At 36.4% G+C, this 16,552-nt stretch overlaps 3 protein-coding genes across 3 annotated transcripts; 2 read left to right on the forward strand and 1 right to left on the reverse strand.

Moving 5' to 3' along the window:
- The first annotated feature begins 235 nt into the window (after nucleotides 1–235).
- LOC105951886 (exopolygalacturonase) lies at nucleotides 236–2,311 on the forward strand. Its single transcript, XM_012975354.2, has 4 exons — nucleotides 236–608; nucleotides 755–1,069; nucleotides 1,200–1,718; nucleotides 1,844–2,311. Exons 1-4 carry the CDS (start codon nucleotides 477–479, stop codon nucleotides 2,090–2,092), a joined length of 1,215 nt encoding a protein of 404 aa, XP_012830808.1. The 5' UTR covers nucleotides 236–476; the 3' UTR covers nucleotides 2,093–2,311.
- A 5,418-nt stretch (nucleotides 2,312–7,729) lies between these two features.
- Nucleotides 7,730–9,703, forward strand: LOC105951885 (exopolygalacturonase). The gene is made up of 4 exons (XM_012975353.2): nucleotides 7,730–7,978; nucleotides 8,134–8,448; nucleotides 8,569–9,087; nucleotides 9,205–9,703. The coding sequence occupies exons 1-4, from the start codon at nucleotides 7,847–7,849 to the stop codon at nucleotides 9,451–9,453; spliced, it is 1,215 nt and encodes a 404-aa protein (XP_012830807.1). The 5' UTR covers nucleotides 7,730–7,846; the 3' UTR covers nucleotides 9,454–9,703.
- A 3,966-nt stretch (nucleotides 9,704–13,669) lies between these two features.
- Nucleotides 13,670–15,466, reverse strand: LOC105951828 (polygalacturonase). Its single transcript, XM_088811959.1, has 4 exons — nucleotides 15,261–15,466; nucleotides 14,831–15,145; nucleotides 14,114–14,632; nucleotides 13,670–14,023 (listed from the first exon to the last, which is right to left on the reverse strand). The coding sequence occupies exons 1-4, from the start codon at nucleotides 15,381–15,383 to the stop codon at nucleotides 13,784–13,786; spliced, it is 1,197 nt and encodes a 398-aa protein (XP_088668085.1). The 5' UTR covers nucleotides 15,384–15,466; the 3' UTR covers nucleotides 13,670–13,783.
- Between the last annotated feature and the right edge of the window lie 1,086 nt (nucleotides 15,467–16,552).

The raw sequence follows: 16,552 nt of genomic DNA on the forward strand, positions 1-16,552 counted from the left end.
GTCGGATCGGAATCAAAACTTTTAGAAAAAAACCAATTTCAATCCGTTAAAAAAACTTGAAGAAACCTGAAATCAAATTGAATTGTTTTGGATCAGAATCAACGAAAATTGGAAATTACGTTCCAGTTTCCACCACTAGTTTTGAGTGGTTTGCTCAAAATTGCATTACAAGAGTTTTTTCCCTCGTAGTAATACCACGAGAAGTATATATTGACATGTGTTATTCTATCTCCATATTTGAATTTGTCTTAAGCCACAAAAAAAGGGGAAATATAGATGAATACACCATTGGGTTACAAAAAGCATGTTCAACCACAAAACTATAAACAGTCAATATTAATGGATTAGTGGTACAAACACATCTCATTGCTTTGAAGAAACCATTATATATTCATTGCAAATCATTTCTACTAAGAACATCATAAGTTCTATTGAACAAATAAAACACACAAACATCATCAACTATATTCATAAATATGGAAATAAAACTCTTTTTTTCCGCAGTTCTATTGGTATTTTTACCATTCTTGGCGTATCACGCCGAATCTGTCACAGTCTTCGATATCTCAAAATACGGTGCAAAACCCGGCGGTGAAGACATCAGCCCGGTACGAACACACAAATAACATCAATATATATTATTTTTAGATGTATATAGAATGCATTATATACACGAGTCCTAATAATTATATATCAATCATTTGAATTATATGTACGTATGTATGCATGTATGACATTTGTTATCGTACAAAAGGTTCTAGCTAAGGTATGGAAGGAAGCATGTGAAGCGACAAACGCAAGCAAAGTATTGATTCCAAAAGGGACATGGTATCTTAGCCAAATTAGATTGGTCGGCCCGAATAAGGCTCCATTGGAGCTTGAAGTACAAGGCACCGTTGAAGCCAATCCCGATTACACTAAATTGCCCCAAAAAGATGGTCAATGGATTACTATCAATTATCTCGATGGCTTCACCATCTCCGGTGGCGGTGTCTTTGACGGAAAGGGCGAACAAGCATGGAAGGCAAACGATTGCCACAAGAATCCAAATTGCCCCAAACTCCCCATCGTACGTCTATCGATCCGATCTTTACATACATTACATCATCGCTATATCTCAATCCACTTGATATTTCACTTTTTTAAGTATATTACTAATACAAATTATTGCATGCATGTATGTAATTATTATTTATCAGAACCTTAGCTTGAATTTCATCAAGAACGCCATAATCAAAGACGTGACCACAAAAGACAGCAAGAATTTCCACTGCAATTGCATATCGAGCCAAAACGTGACTTTCCAACGCTTCACAATCAGCGCACCGGGCGAGAGCATCAACACTGACGGGATCCACATCGCCAGAGTATCGAATGTCAAAGTACTCGATTCCAATATAGGAACGGGAGACGATTGCATTTCTATTGGAGATGAGACCACTGATCTCCACATCGAGAATGTCAAATGTGGGCCCGGACACGGCATCAGCGTTGGAAGCATGGGTAAGAATCCGGCAGAGAAGGACGTCACAGGAATTACAGTAAAGAAGTGCACATTCACCGGAACAAGCAACGGCGTGAGGGTAAAGACATGGCCCAATGCACCGGCAACCCTAAAAATATCGAATCTGCATTTCGAAGACTTGACAATGAACAATGTCAGCTATCCTGTCGTCATTGATCAACAATACTGCCCATGGAATCTCTGCACCAAAGACGTAAGTGTGTGTGTGTGTGTGTATATATATCCATTATATATCTCTAATTTCTAGTTATATGATTAATAATCTTGTATATATATCGATAATGTAATTTGCATGCATGGAATAAATATATATTGCAGAAACCATCGTTGATCCAAATCAGCGGATTGACGGTGAAGAATGTGAGGGGGACAGCGAACACGAAGGAGGCGTTGTTATTTTCTTGCAGTTCAAGCAAGCCATGCCAGAATGTTCAGATTAGTGATATTGATCTTAAATATGTTAACTCAATTCCCGCCAATTTCACCACTGTCTGCGAGAACGTGAAGCCCACTGTTTCCGGAAAGCAGATCCCGCCAATTTGCCCAACCCCTGTTCAGGCTTCTTAAATCCTTCGTGTACATGCATGCACAATTTTGGAGAGTCTTGTATTTTTATTCTAGGATATATTTGGAATAAGTTAAATAGATGATGATGATCTATTACTTATTTTAACGTTAGGAATTTTGAGATGTATATGTTAGGCAGTATCATGCTCGATCATTGAGTATTAACTCATTTTTGTATCGTGGCATTATGGAATAAAATTAGATATTTTTTTTAATTTATTTACAATGATTTCATTTTTTTAGTTTGCGGTTTATTAACTCAAGAATTTGTCATATTATATTAAGGGTAAAGTTCATTTTGCCCATCTAAACAATAAACAAAAAAAACCTTCATCAACTTCAAAATGAATTAAAATAAACCTTCCAAATTTTGGCTCAACGTTAAAAATCGTAAAAAAGTTAACTTCGCTACTTTTTAAGTAGTTTTACATTTTTGCCCCAGTCATATATATTATCGCTCCTATACCTTTATTTTGTATTTGGGTTTCTGCTGTGGCGGTGGCCGGAAAAGATGAAATCAAGAAAAAATATGATTTCAGTAATTCGAAACCACTGCAGCTCCCCGGCGGAATCCGACGATAGCCCCTTTAATTTGTTGCTCTGCAATAACTTGCCAAAGTGATATGTACCATTCCATTTCGGAGTGCACCGTGCATTGGCTTGTTTTGCATGGAGCCCGCAGTAGAGGGTAGGCGAGAGAATAGTACTCACGGAGCTGTGGAGTCTTTTCCTTTCTGTGGCTCTCTAATTCACTGAATATGTTAGTCGAAAGGTTACTTTCGAATGTGATGTGATACGGCTAATAATTCTTAAGTTAGTGAAAAAATTGTTAGAATTTATTTCGTTCAGATATTAAATTATTTGTGTCAGATTCAGTTTTTCGTTACTGTTGCGTGAAGTGTTGCAACAGTTCGTGAAGCAGTTCGTAAAAACAGAAATAAACGACACACAAATTTTAATGTGGTTCGGATACAATTGTACCCTACATCCACGGGGACCTGCAACTAAAATTTACTAATTTTTAGTTTTACGAATACAATAATAGGACTTAATCAAAATACAAAGACTCCCTCTTTGTTGACGCCGTTCTCGTATACTACGCTGAATTATAAATCTTCAATTTGCAGCACGTCCCTTGCTCCGCACGGTTGAACTCCCTTCAACGTTGAATCCCTCAGTCGGCGGATCGACCTCCTCCCGAGATCTGTTTAAGCCCCTCTCCCGAAGAACCGATCTTCTTTTTGTATAGAAGAAGCAAACTTGTGATACTCCTTGAATCTTGGTGTCTTCACCACAAAGCCTTGAAGCCGGTATATTTTCTAAGAAAAATCACGTATCACGATGGAGCAATAAAAATGAAAAAAAAAATATTTCTCTGAAATCTTCTCTCGATGAAAAAGACGCTCCGGGAGCAGCAAAAATAAGAGCAGAAAAATATATTTTTTCTTCTCCAACAAAAGGCGTGCAACAACAACCAAGAAAAGAGAGATCGGCTTCTCTCCAAAAAGATGCACGATGAAACGCCGTGCTGTGCTGCTATATATTCTATGTTGAATAAAAGAGCCCTACAAAAGATTAAAGCCCATTAGGTTAATATTCAGTCTTTACGTAAGGGAATAAGAATTGTGTAACAAGGAAAGTCTTTGTCAAGGAAATTCCTTGTTAACACATCACTTACGCAATTAAATAAATTAATGATAAAATAAGAGTTTAAAGCATTAAGGAAACTTCCCTAGCTTTAGACACACGTTTTTCACACACGTGCTGAAAAACCAAAATTAGAATCCTCTCGGATTCTAACAAAAATAATTAGTCAAATTAATCGTAATTCATAAATTATGTTTCCTTGCTCAAATTATCACGTAACAATATTGGTATCAGAGCCGTTACGTTCCGTGGAGGCACGTAACAAATTAGAAGCTGAGGTTAGTAAAAACCTAACTACTCGACACAAATCCAATTTCGACCAAATACACAGGACCCATCACATTGTCCTCACATAACTTAAAGCCCTAAAGGCTTCTAGCAACAATGAATTCAAGTTCCCGAAGGTGATGTTGATCCCTCGACCATGAATGAGTCATCTGAGGCAGTGAAAAACATAGCCATAACTCACACCACTTCAAATCTTGTTCCAAATACAAACCTCAATTTGCAATTTTCGAAGTTTATTGTGGAAGTGATGCAGGCCGAAACCCACAACGGAAAAGAGATAGACAACGATAGAGGACCGGGAATCACTCAACCGGCGGCAGCGGACTCACTCGACGCTTCTAATTACGGAATCACTCAACGCGACCAAGTCACTCACTTGTATAAAGAGGAATCACTCACTCTCAATGTAATTAACTTGCAAGATATTTTTGAACTTAAACAATCATCTCTCATTTTATTCATTTATAGGGTGCTTTGGAACATCCCTCCAAAACATAAGAAATTACAACTTTGAATGACTTATCAACTTCTAATTCTAGAAAATTAATAACCTTGACCTTGTATAATGAAATACATAGAATATGACCTGATTAATTGATAACATGATGAATAATTCGAAATTAGACTAATAAGATAAATAAGACACTTAGAAATACCAAAAGACACAAAGCTGTCAATTTTCCCGAGTGCAGCTGGCAGACTCTAGAAAACTGAGCATAACTTATTCTTCAAAACTTTGTTTTGTAAACCATTTTTTTAGTTGGAAACTAGACTTCCAGAGCTTTGTAACCATATATAGCAATAAATCTAACTCTTCAGTTATCGAAACAGGTGATTTTTCAAAGTTGACTGATCAGCAAACACCAATTCTGCATCAGAAAGATATCACTGGCTGGGTTTATCATGCGGAACAGTATTTAACAACCATCCCACCTCTACCGGCGTCTACTCCACCAAAGAAAACCAACATACGTGCCTCTCCACCCACTACAGTGAACACTAAGCCAACTGCTATTATTTCAAACTTTTCTCCACCCTTCTTCACAACAACAACTGGTCAAGAAGCCCGCAAACGAATAGAGCAAGACTTGCGTTTCGACTACGACGAAAAAATAAAACTAGGTCATCGTTGCCAACAACCTCAAGTGTGCATGATTGAGGATATGCCATTTGAGGATTTCCAACTATCCGATCCACCAAACTCCCAAAACGATCCGCCTATACACATATCAACATTATATCCTTGAGGACAAGGATATACGGAGCGGGCGAGAATGGTACGGATAATAATTCTTAAGTTAGTGGAAATAGTCAAATTAAATTAGGGGTTACTGGTTGAGTTATTAGAGTTAGTTTTCAATTGGTTTCATGAAGATAGGTGTTAGTTGCTATTGATCTCTTGCTTGAATTTTAGGAGCACCTTCTGTATAGGTTTAGAGGGTAGTTTTATTTTCATCGGTAACTCTTATAAATTATCAAGCAAATTATCTTCCTTTATATTTTCGTAATTCTTAAATTATGTATCATTGCTCAAATTACCACGTAACATATGTTACGATTTACAAACAATTGTAATTTTGCTTTAAGCCATGTTTTTATTAGACCAACTTAATCGAGACAAAATTAATTAAGACTGGAGCGACAGAAATCATAACAGGCTTGATGTCCTCGAATTAGTCTGAGAACGAGATTCGAACGATCATCTACATGACTTCCTAGTTTCGCTCCAAATTCTTCTTTCTTTGATCAAATAATAAACCCAATTTATTTACTCTTTATTTTTGAAAATTATTCCTTTATAAAATGATCATTTATTTTCGAAAACAAATTTCTTTTATTTGAAAAATATTTAAAAAAAGGTCAGCTGAGATTTGAGAGAAAAGTTATTGGCAGCAACAGCCTTCCTGTGTAATGTCTTATAGCTAAAAGAAACACTTATGTTAATATAATTAGCACAAACCCCCATATGTAGTGTTTTGTTTAGTTCACCGCTCCTTTCATATTGGCTTGTTCACTTAATTGAAATGACATATTTACCCCTAACTAAAAAATAAAGCAAAAATACATAAAGTACTTAAAAACACATCATCATCTTCTTCATTCCTCATCACATCCTCCGCTACTGTCGCTGCAAATGGTCTGTCGGAGGCGCCCACCAGCTCATTTCCTTCTAGCACTTAGTTCCCAGCCCTGACACATGCAACTTCCACGGTGTTTCTTGAAAAAAGGAGACTCTTCGCCATTGATTTGATCTTCTGAGAAACCATGGCCCGAAAAATCCGAAGAAATAATCGACAATGCCTCTGCTTCCAAGAACGGCCGCTGCCATTGCACGAAAACGAAGATGGTGGAAGAAAACTCACTTTTTGGGCCTCCATTTTCACCGCCCGGTCTCACAGCCCACAGCCGCACACCTCCGCCGCGGGAAGGGGCAGACTTAATTGGGATAAGAGCGACCAATCATCGGCCGTCCCCACTCCAATTGCAAACTCACGTCTAGCTTGCGGTTGTGGGAGGCAGATGTGAAAGATGTGGTGGTGGTGGGGTGGTGCATGCAGAAGGGTGGAGGCACTGCTTGGTGGTGGTGAGAAGCGGCGGAGGACTGAGGTGGGTTTTTTTTTGGGTTTTTTCCCGTTAGCAATTCAGTCCCCTGACTTTGGAGAAGAGGGCTTTTCTGAAACTTCAAGGGACTGAATTGAAAAAAATGAAAACTTTATTTGGGGCTTATTTTTGAAATTTATAATGTAAAGGGTAATTGGGTCTTTTCACGTCAAAAAATCGAACCCCAATCGCATATTTGGCGAGACGACCAACTCGTAGGGGCCTTAATGTCGTTGGCTATGTAACACAAGGGTTATGTACTAATTGTTTTAACATAGGGGTTTTTTTAGCCATGGAACATTACACAGGGGTGCCGGATGTTAAAACCTCTTTGAAAGAAAATATCCATGAGACCTTATTTGTCCTAAACTAGATTTTGGAGGCAAAATGATTTTTAAAATGTTCCTAAACTCTCCGGCTTGATAAAAGTAAATAGGATACTGAAGAATATCGATTCACCTGGAATATACGTTGCTCATATATTCGTTAACCTATTGGAGTTTCGATTTCTGTAGAGCCTAGCTAGCTAATAGTTTAGAATTTACAAAGAATGGTGAAAAGAGGAGATTTCAGTTAACCATATGACTCGAGACGCAACTAAAGTACAAACTACTTACTCGTTCGATCGGAGAGTTGCTATTGTCCGATGGAAAGCAATCAAGCATGACGTGATAAGCCCAGTTGTAGTAGCTCATCAGTTCTACCATGCATGCATATCTAATATAGCATCTGGCTACACCAAGTTATAATATGCTGTCAACTTCTGATGGGTACACCACCAATTTTACCCCAAAAATCTCTTCAATAAAGTTTAAAAGACTTTAGTAAAATCAAAATAAGTGGTGTCCATAAGAAAAATAATTCTTGTATACGTTTCAAACATTTTTCCTCTAATTTAAGCAAAAATAAATTGTTTTGTTTGTATGATAAATTATTATGTGATCTGCAAGAAACTAGTAACATCTTCTCCATGTCTAAATTTATTATTATTATTATTTTATTTTTTTGTTGGAGGGGGTGGAATGAAGCTGACACCATTGGATTACAAAAAACATGTCCAACCACAAAACTATAAATAGTAAGTAATTGGATTAGTGGTACAAACACATCTCATTGCTTTGAAGAAACCATTATATATTCATTGCAAATCATTTCTCCTAAGAACATCATAAGTTCTATTGAACAAATAAAACACAACATCATCAACTGTTCTTCATTATGGAAATAAAACTCTTTTTTTCCGCAGTTCTATTGGTATTTTTACCATTCTTGGCGTATCACGCCGAATCTGTCACAGTATTCGATATCTCAAAATACGGTGCAAAACCCGGCGGTGAAGACATCAGCCCGGTACGAACACACAAATAACATCAATATATATTATTTTTAGATGTATATAGAATATATTATATGTACGAGAGTCCTAATATTATATATCGATCATATGAATCATATGTACGTACATATATATATGCATGCATATGACATTTATTATTGTACAATAGGTTCTAGCTAAGGTATGGAAGGAAGCATGTGAAGCAACAAATGCAAGCAAAGTATTGATTCCAAAAGGGACATGGTATCTTAGCCAAATTAGATTGGTCGGCCCGAATAAGGCGCCATTGGAGCTTGAAGTACAAGGCACCGTTGAAGCCAATCCAGATTACACTAAATTACCCCAAAAAGATGGCCAATGGATTACTATCAATTATCTCGATGGCTTCACCATCTCCGGTGGCGGTGTATTTGACGGAAAGGGTGAACAAGCATGGAAGGCAAATGATTGCCACAAGAACCCAAACTGCCCCAAACTCCCCATTGTACGTCTATCGATCTTTACATACATTACATCATCGATATATCTCAATCTTATAAGTATATTACTAATACAAATTAAATTATTGATGCATGCGTGCGTGCACGTTATTATGATTTCTCAGAACCTTAGCTTGAATTTCATCAAGAACGCCATAATCAAAGACGTGACCACAAAAGACAGCAAGAATTTCCACTGCAATTGCATATCGAGCCAAAACGTGACTTTCCAACGGTTCACAATCAGCGCACCGGGCGAGAGCATCAACACAGACGGGATCCACATCGCCAGAGTATCGAATGTCAAAGTACTCGACTCCAATATAGGAACAGGAGACGATTGCATTTCTATTGGAGATGAGACCACTGATCTCCACATCGAGAATGTCAAATGTGGGCCCGGCCACGGCATCAGCGTCGGAAGCATGGGTAAGAATCCGGCAGAGAAGGACGTCACCGGAATTACTGTAAAGAAGTGCACATTCACCGGAACAAGCAACGGGGTGAGGGTAAAGACATGGCCCTCTGCACCGGCAACCCTAAAAATATCGAATCTGCATTTCGAAGACTTGACAATGAACAACGTCAGCTATCCTGTCGTCATTGATCAACAATACTGCCCATGGAATCTGTGCACCAAAGACGTACGTGTGTGTGTGTGTGTATATATATCCATTATATATCTCTAATTAATTTCTTGTTATATGATTAATAATCTTGTATCTATATCGATAATGTAATTTGCATGGAATATATTGCAGAAACCATCGTTGATCCAAATCAGCGGATTGACGGTGAAAAATGTGAGGGGGACAGCGAACACGAAGGAGGCGTTGTTGTTTTCTTGCAGTTCAAGCAAGCCATGCCAGAATGTTCAGATTAGTGATATTGATCTTAAATATGTTAACTCAATTCCCGCCAATTTCACCACCGTTTGCGAGAATGTGAAGCCCACTGTTTCCGGAAAGCAAATCCCGCCAATTTGCCCCACCCCTGTTCAGGCTTCTTAATTCCTTGCATGGTGTGTACATGCATGCATGCATGCACAATTTTGGATTAATATTTTTTTTCTTTTCTTAAAGGATATATAATGTGGAATAAGTTAAAGATAGAGATGATGATGATATATCAGGTATTAAATTTAGGAATTTTTGAATGTGAGATCTGTTAGGTATTAGTATAGTATCAATCATGCTCGATCATTAAGTAAATCCTTTTTGTATCGTGGCGTTATGGAATAAAAATAGAATATTATTTTAATTTATGTAACATGAAATCATTTTTAAGCTTGCAGACTTGCAGTTTATTTATTCATGGAGTTTGTTATATTAATTTTATGGACTCATTCTCCTATCAACAAAAAAAAAAATTAATTAGAAAACTAGGAAAAAAACAACAGAGTAAAAAGAGAATTGAATGAACAATACAGAGATAATCAAGTATGTAGTAGAAGAAAGACAAAAAAAGGGACTTAAAACTCTTTTAATTAATTATATTAGTGATGTTTTATGTGATGGTATCTCTTCATTTTTGTACATCACATAAATATTTCTTTACAAAAAGTTAGTAATTTCTTGAATATTAATAAATTCGGCCAGGAATTAGAGTTGACAGCTATTAATTATATATGTGATCGATCGATCCGAAGCCACAATACACCACCAGCCAATCCCAAGCATCCTCGCCGCTGCCGTCGCCGCAGTCAAATTGGGTCTCACTCAAACTCCAATAGGAAATTAATACTAATTGGTAGAGCTACCTTTAGTTCATGATTTCTACTGGTTCAGCAATAATATTATCAACGCTTCTCTCCCTTTTTTTTTTTTTTGTTTTTAAATCTTGTATCAAGAATTTATTTAACGTGATTTGGGCCTATATATTATTCAAGAGCTAATTGCACAAACACACACACACAACCACCCCCCCACCCCATAATCTCGAATGGTCAAAACAACCCTCATATTAAAAAATTAGCAAGAATTCCCTTATGTTATCTTCTACGAAGCACACTGCCCCTTATGCACGAAATAAATTCTGACAACAAATGTACCCACCGCGGCAATAGCCATATATAGCGACCATAACTAGGGGAGAGAGAGAATATATATGTTGGAGAAACGTGAATATAAATGTTACATTATACTTGGAGTAAATTACACATACACCTTTGAGGTAGGCTAAAATAACTTTAAGGTCCCTGTGGTATTGGTAATTACAACCACAGTCTGAAGTAATTACCGAAGCCAAGATTTCATATCCTGGGGACCAATATATATTTATTTTCCTCGGAGCCGTTACTGCTACCATAGACGAAAATTTATAATTATTATATAAAATAATAAGGATTTAATAAATATTGCGGGAGCCATGTCACACTCTAGCTCTATATTATCTCCACCACTTCTTGAAACTACTAGTCTGTTAGAACTTTAACTGGATATAAAACTTATCCAATGCATTATTTCGTTAGGATTTCTAATAATGTTTTAGAGGGTCATTGTAGTTATCAATATATACTATAAAGGCCTTAAAATTATTTAGAATATCTTAGGGGTGTAGGTGTAATTTACCTTTATATTTATGCATGGTTTAATTAAGGAAGTTAGTGAGAAATAATAATTTAGTGATGTGGGTTATATTATGTTTTGAAATAGGGATGTATTCAAAAAATTTAGTTTGAAGTTTTAGATCTAATTAGGTTTGATTTGAGGCACATAGCCAGCATATTAACAACCCCTAATATATACCTTATTAAACCTCTCTAAGGGTAAATTACAAAAACCTCTCTCTTGTTTGGGTAATTACAACCAACCCCTTCAACTATAAATATTTTTTACACGTCCACCCTTGGGAATTTAAACTTAATGGAATCTTCTATATTATATAGAATATTATCAATTTTGTACCCGTTTTATGCCATTTGAGCTCTATATTTTGAAACAAGATGATCATAAGATGTGTTTTTTGGTTGTATATATCAGATTTTAGTGCACCAAAAACTGTATTTTTGCACACGAACGAGTACAAACTAGCTGTAACAACAAATTTTTATCTGCGATATAAACAAACAAGAAAAATTGAACAAAGATGATTTTATTGAATTAAATAAATAAATTGCGGGTTACAATCTCTATTTTAATCCTCTGATTCTTCTCTCTAGAACAATATATAGTTGACTTGAATTTTCGGAGTCGGGTCGTTGACTTGATCTTCTCCAGATTTGATTTTGGATTTGAATAACGTTTTCCAAGGGTCTCGCGACTTGAATCTCGGATCGAACGTTGAACTTTGACTAAATTTGACTTGAAGATCTTGAAGTTCTTGATGGATTTGGCCCTTCAATCTTCCAATGATCTTGACTTAAATTTGATTAACGTTAATCCGAAGGTTTGGCACCGTTATCTCGGATCAAACGCTGGATTTGATGAAGAATGCCTTGAATTTGCTCAAGAACACCTCGAATTTGACGAAGAACACTTTGAATGTAGAGAGAGAATCTTACCTCCTACGAATTCTTCTTCCTTGTTTCTTGAATTGTAGAGAGAATTTTGCTCCTACGGTTTCTGCCAAGGTTGTCAGAATCGGACCGGATCGGCCGGTCCGACCGGTTCGACCGCGACCCGGCACTTTGGCGGTCTGGTTCAATACTGAAAACCGGAGAAATAAAAAACCGGGGTCAGAGAGCAAAACCGCCGGTTCGATCGGAAAAACCGGAAAACCGGAAACTGGTGGAAGACCCCGGTTTTTGTCTAAAATGGTGCTTTTGAGATCTTGGATGGCCGGATCTGGGCTGTAACGGCCGGTGAAGGCCGGATCTTGGGGTGAAAGCCGATCAACATCGATCAAAACCGGATCTAGTGATTATGCGCCGGAAATGAAGAGAAATGTAGAGAAGGAAATCGGAAAGGGAAGAAGGAAGAAGAACAATAAGGGGGCGGCCGCTGCTTTGAAGATGTACAGAGGAGAGAGAGAGAGAGAGAGAGAGAGAGAGAGAGAGAGAGAGGGAGAAGAGAGAGTTTCGGGAAGGGGAAGGAAGTGTACGTTTAAGTCAAGAGAAGAAAAAAGACAATGTTTATTTAATAAATAAAATAATATGGAATAAGGTGGATATTAAAGTAAAAAAGTTGATTAAAATATATAAATAAATAGAGAAAATTGTATTTTTAGTGAAGAAGTGGAAGAAAATATATAAATAAATAGAAAAATAGTAATCTTAAAGTACAAAAAATTATAAATAATTAAAAATTTAAAAAAATTAAAAAACCCGGGTTGAACCCGGTTGAACCGGTCCAACCGTGACCCGAATGCCTAGCCGGTTTTATGTCCGGTCCGGTTCTGATAACATTGGTTTCTGCTCCTTCAGTTGTGTTTTTATTGTGAAGGAAGGGTCCCTATTTATAGTGGTAGAACAAGAGTCCTTGATGGGCCTTACTGATGATGTGGCGCGATTTGATTGGCCCGATTTAAATTGATATTTATCTCTTGTAACTTGGAAGAGAAGAAATAATCCTATTGGCCAATACATATTTAAAATCAATTATCTATTTTAAATTAGGAATTTATTTAATAAAATTCTTAATATAAAAATAGAAAATATATAATTGAAATTTAATATAATATATATATACACGCATATATATATATAGATATATATATATGACTTTGAATGTTTAATTACATATTTGCCACTTGGATAAATTCACTCGGCTCTATGGAAATTAGCAATTTAATTGCTTGAAAATTTATTTGTCTACACTAGCATTCCACGAAATCTAGATGATTATGTTGTTTTTGACACCATAAGGGTGTAGGTGTAAGAAGATTCATAGTTGAGGGGAATAAATATAATTATCCAAGCAGGAGGGTTTTTTTGTAATTTAACCATACCTAAGGGGTGGTTGTAATTTACCCTAAGTTATATAACATCTTCCCGTCAGAATATTCTAACTCTTGGATCCATTAGAATAGTACAATACACACGCATGGCATGAGCCAATCATGTGTTTCGTATGTAAACCAGTACTTCACCTGCCATCAAAATTCAAATCATGCATCTCACAACCCAAAATTGATATTCATCAACATTTTCATTTCCAATTATGATACATATATATATATATATATATATATATATATATATATATATATATATATATATATATATATATATATATATATATATATATATATATATATATATATATATATAATATGTAACATCTTCTCTTGAGAATATATATTCATCTAACAAAAAGAAACTCTACTTCCAATCTCTTTAACTTATATATTCCGCATGCATGCATCGATCATAAACAAAGAAAACCAAGAATGGAAATGTGTTCATGCAGTGGTGGCGCAAATTGGCGGGTTCTGCTTTCCGAATACTCTGGGCTTCACATTTTCGCAGATGGTGGTGAAATTAGCTGGAATTGGATTAACATACAAAAGATCGATATCGCTAATCTCCACGTTGTCACATGGCTTGCTTGCGCTGCAAGACAAAATAATAGCCTCCTTTGTGTTCGATGTCCCCTTTACGTTCTTCACCGTCACTTCGGTGATCTTGATTAGAGACGGCTTCTGCATTATTCCATGCATGCATGCATGTCAGAAAGAAAGAAAGAAACCATTATAATTATTAGAATAGAGATCGAGAATATAATTACGTACGGCTTTATCGCAGAGATTCCACGGGCAGTATTGTTGGTCAATGACGACCGGATTGCTGACGTTGTTCATCACCAGGTCTTCGAAATGCAAACCCGAGATTCTTAGGGTTGCTGGTGCAGAAGGCCACGTCTTCACCCTGACGCCATTGCTGGTTCCGGTGAATGTGCAGTTCTTTACGTAAATTCCGGAGACGTCCCTCTCTGCTGGATTCTTTCCCATGCTTCCGACGCTGATGCCGTGGCCGGGCCCACAGTTGACATTCTCGATGTGGAGATCAGTGGTCTCGTCTCCTATGGAGATGCAGTCGTCTCCCGTTCCGATGTTGCTGTCAAGGACCTTGACCATGGAGGCACGTGCGATGTGGATCCCGTCCGTGTTGACGCTGTCTCCTGGGGCGGTGATTGTGTACCGTAGGAAAGTCACGTTGTGGCTCGCTATGCAATTCGTGTGGAAATTCTTGCTGTCTTTCGTGGTCACGTCTTTGATTATCGAGTTGTTGAGGAAATTGAAGCTCAGGTTCTAATAGTACATATATACATAATAATTCATTACATGCATGCAAAAAAAACAATTAATTGTATCATGTTAATTACAGACATATATATATATATATATATATATATATATATATATATATATATATATATATATATATATATATATATATATATATGTATATATCTATATATACATATGTATATGATAGTATATACGTACGATTGGGAGTTTGACGCAATTTTTGTTTTTGTGGCAATCATTTCGTTTCCAGGCATCGTGGCCCTTTCCGTCGAAAACGCCACCGCCAGAGAGGGTGAAGAAATTGACATAATTGATAGTAATCCATTCCCAATTTTTGTTGGGCAATTTATTGATATCTGGATCGGCTTCGACAGTGCCTCTTACTTCGAGCTCCAACGGGGACTTATTCGGGCCATGCAGCCTCGCTTGGCTAAGGAACCATCTCCCTTTTGGAATCACTATCTTGCTTGCATTTGTAGCCTGGCATGCCTCCTTCCACACAGTTGATAACACCTAGTATACGTATACGTACAAACATATATACACGTACCAATGATATAATGTATAAGAATAATGTACGTGGATTTAAACATAATACTAGGTAGGTAGTGTATTTATGTATGTATACCTGGCTGATATCTGCACCGGGTTTTGCACCGTACTTTGTGATATCGTATACCGTGACCGCTTGGGCGTGATACGCCAAAAATGGCAAAACAAAAAACACTGAGAAAATGAGTTTTGTTGCCATGTTGATGAATATTTATTAATTGATGTTACGTTTTGTTCAGAAGAACGTACGTAACTGATCGATGATCGATGTTGTTTAATTAGGACACTTGATTGGACTTGAATTTATACTACATGTGATATCATGTTTATACCACTAGTCCAAATATTACTATTATTAGTTTATTTCCATATATAGTTTTGTTTTGTGGCTCAACACACATGATTTTTTTACCAACGAATGAGAGAGTCTTCAGCTATTTTCACCAGGATTTGTAGAGCTTGATTAGAATTATAGTTTATTAATTAGAAAGATCAGAGAGCTAATTAATTAGTACAAAATTAGTTAGCAAGATTTTATAAACGTGCATTTCATGATCATTTTCATTTTAAGGGGTTTGATACATATCGGATGACATTTCTCATTACGAATCTGTAAAATCATAATTTTGATCGATCAAATCACACATCGAATAATTAACATGTGCTTGAGAATGTTGCGAATGAGAGATCTCACAGAGGGTTTAGATAGAGAACTTAACAAATACACAATGCATTCCAAATAATAAATTCTAATGGACAGTTTAGATAGAAACAACAATTCATTTCAAGATGTTTAGAGGAAAATTGAGATAGATAAGTTAGTTATAGAGTTAATTAACAAACAATCATATAATTCAAGAGATTTTAAAGAAGATCATTAAACAATATGCATTTTAAGAGGTTGTTTAAATGATAGTTAACTACTTAAAGATTTAATTAGGAAATAAATGTGCAGTTCAAGAGGTTGTCAAATAATAATATTACTTGAAGGATATTTTTATTGAAATCACACAATTAAGGCCGCCTTTCGTGAGAAATTGGGGGTCTTAGGCGAATTTTAAAATTTACTAAAAGCGGGGGCCCCGTTATACAATATATGTGTATTAATTCACTCTTACGAACACAACTGAACTAGAACTGTTTGATTAGGAATTGAGATTTTTGGAGACATATTACTATAATAATAATAAGGGTAAAGTTCATTTTACTTACCTGAACTATACCCAACGTATAAAAATCTCCCCTTGTACTTCAAAACGTACCAAAACGGCCCTTCCGTTTAAAATTCGTCTTCCCTCGCTGACGTGGCATGTTGACTCTTTTTAATTATTACATTTATTCCAGCTGTTATTTTTTTAGACAAATTTA

This window comes from Erythranthe guttata, chromosome 13, assembly GCF_056151865.1.
Source record: "Erythranthe guttata isolate IM_541 chromosome 13, IM_541, whole genome shotgun sequence".
In the NCBI taxonomy this organism is placed as follows: Eukaryota; Viridiplantae; Streptophyta; class Magnoliopsida; order Lamiales; family Phrymaceae; genus Erythranthe; species Erythranthe guttata.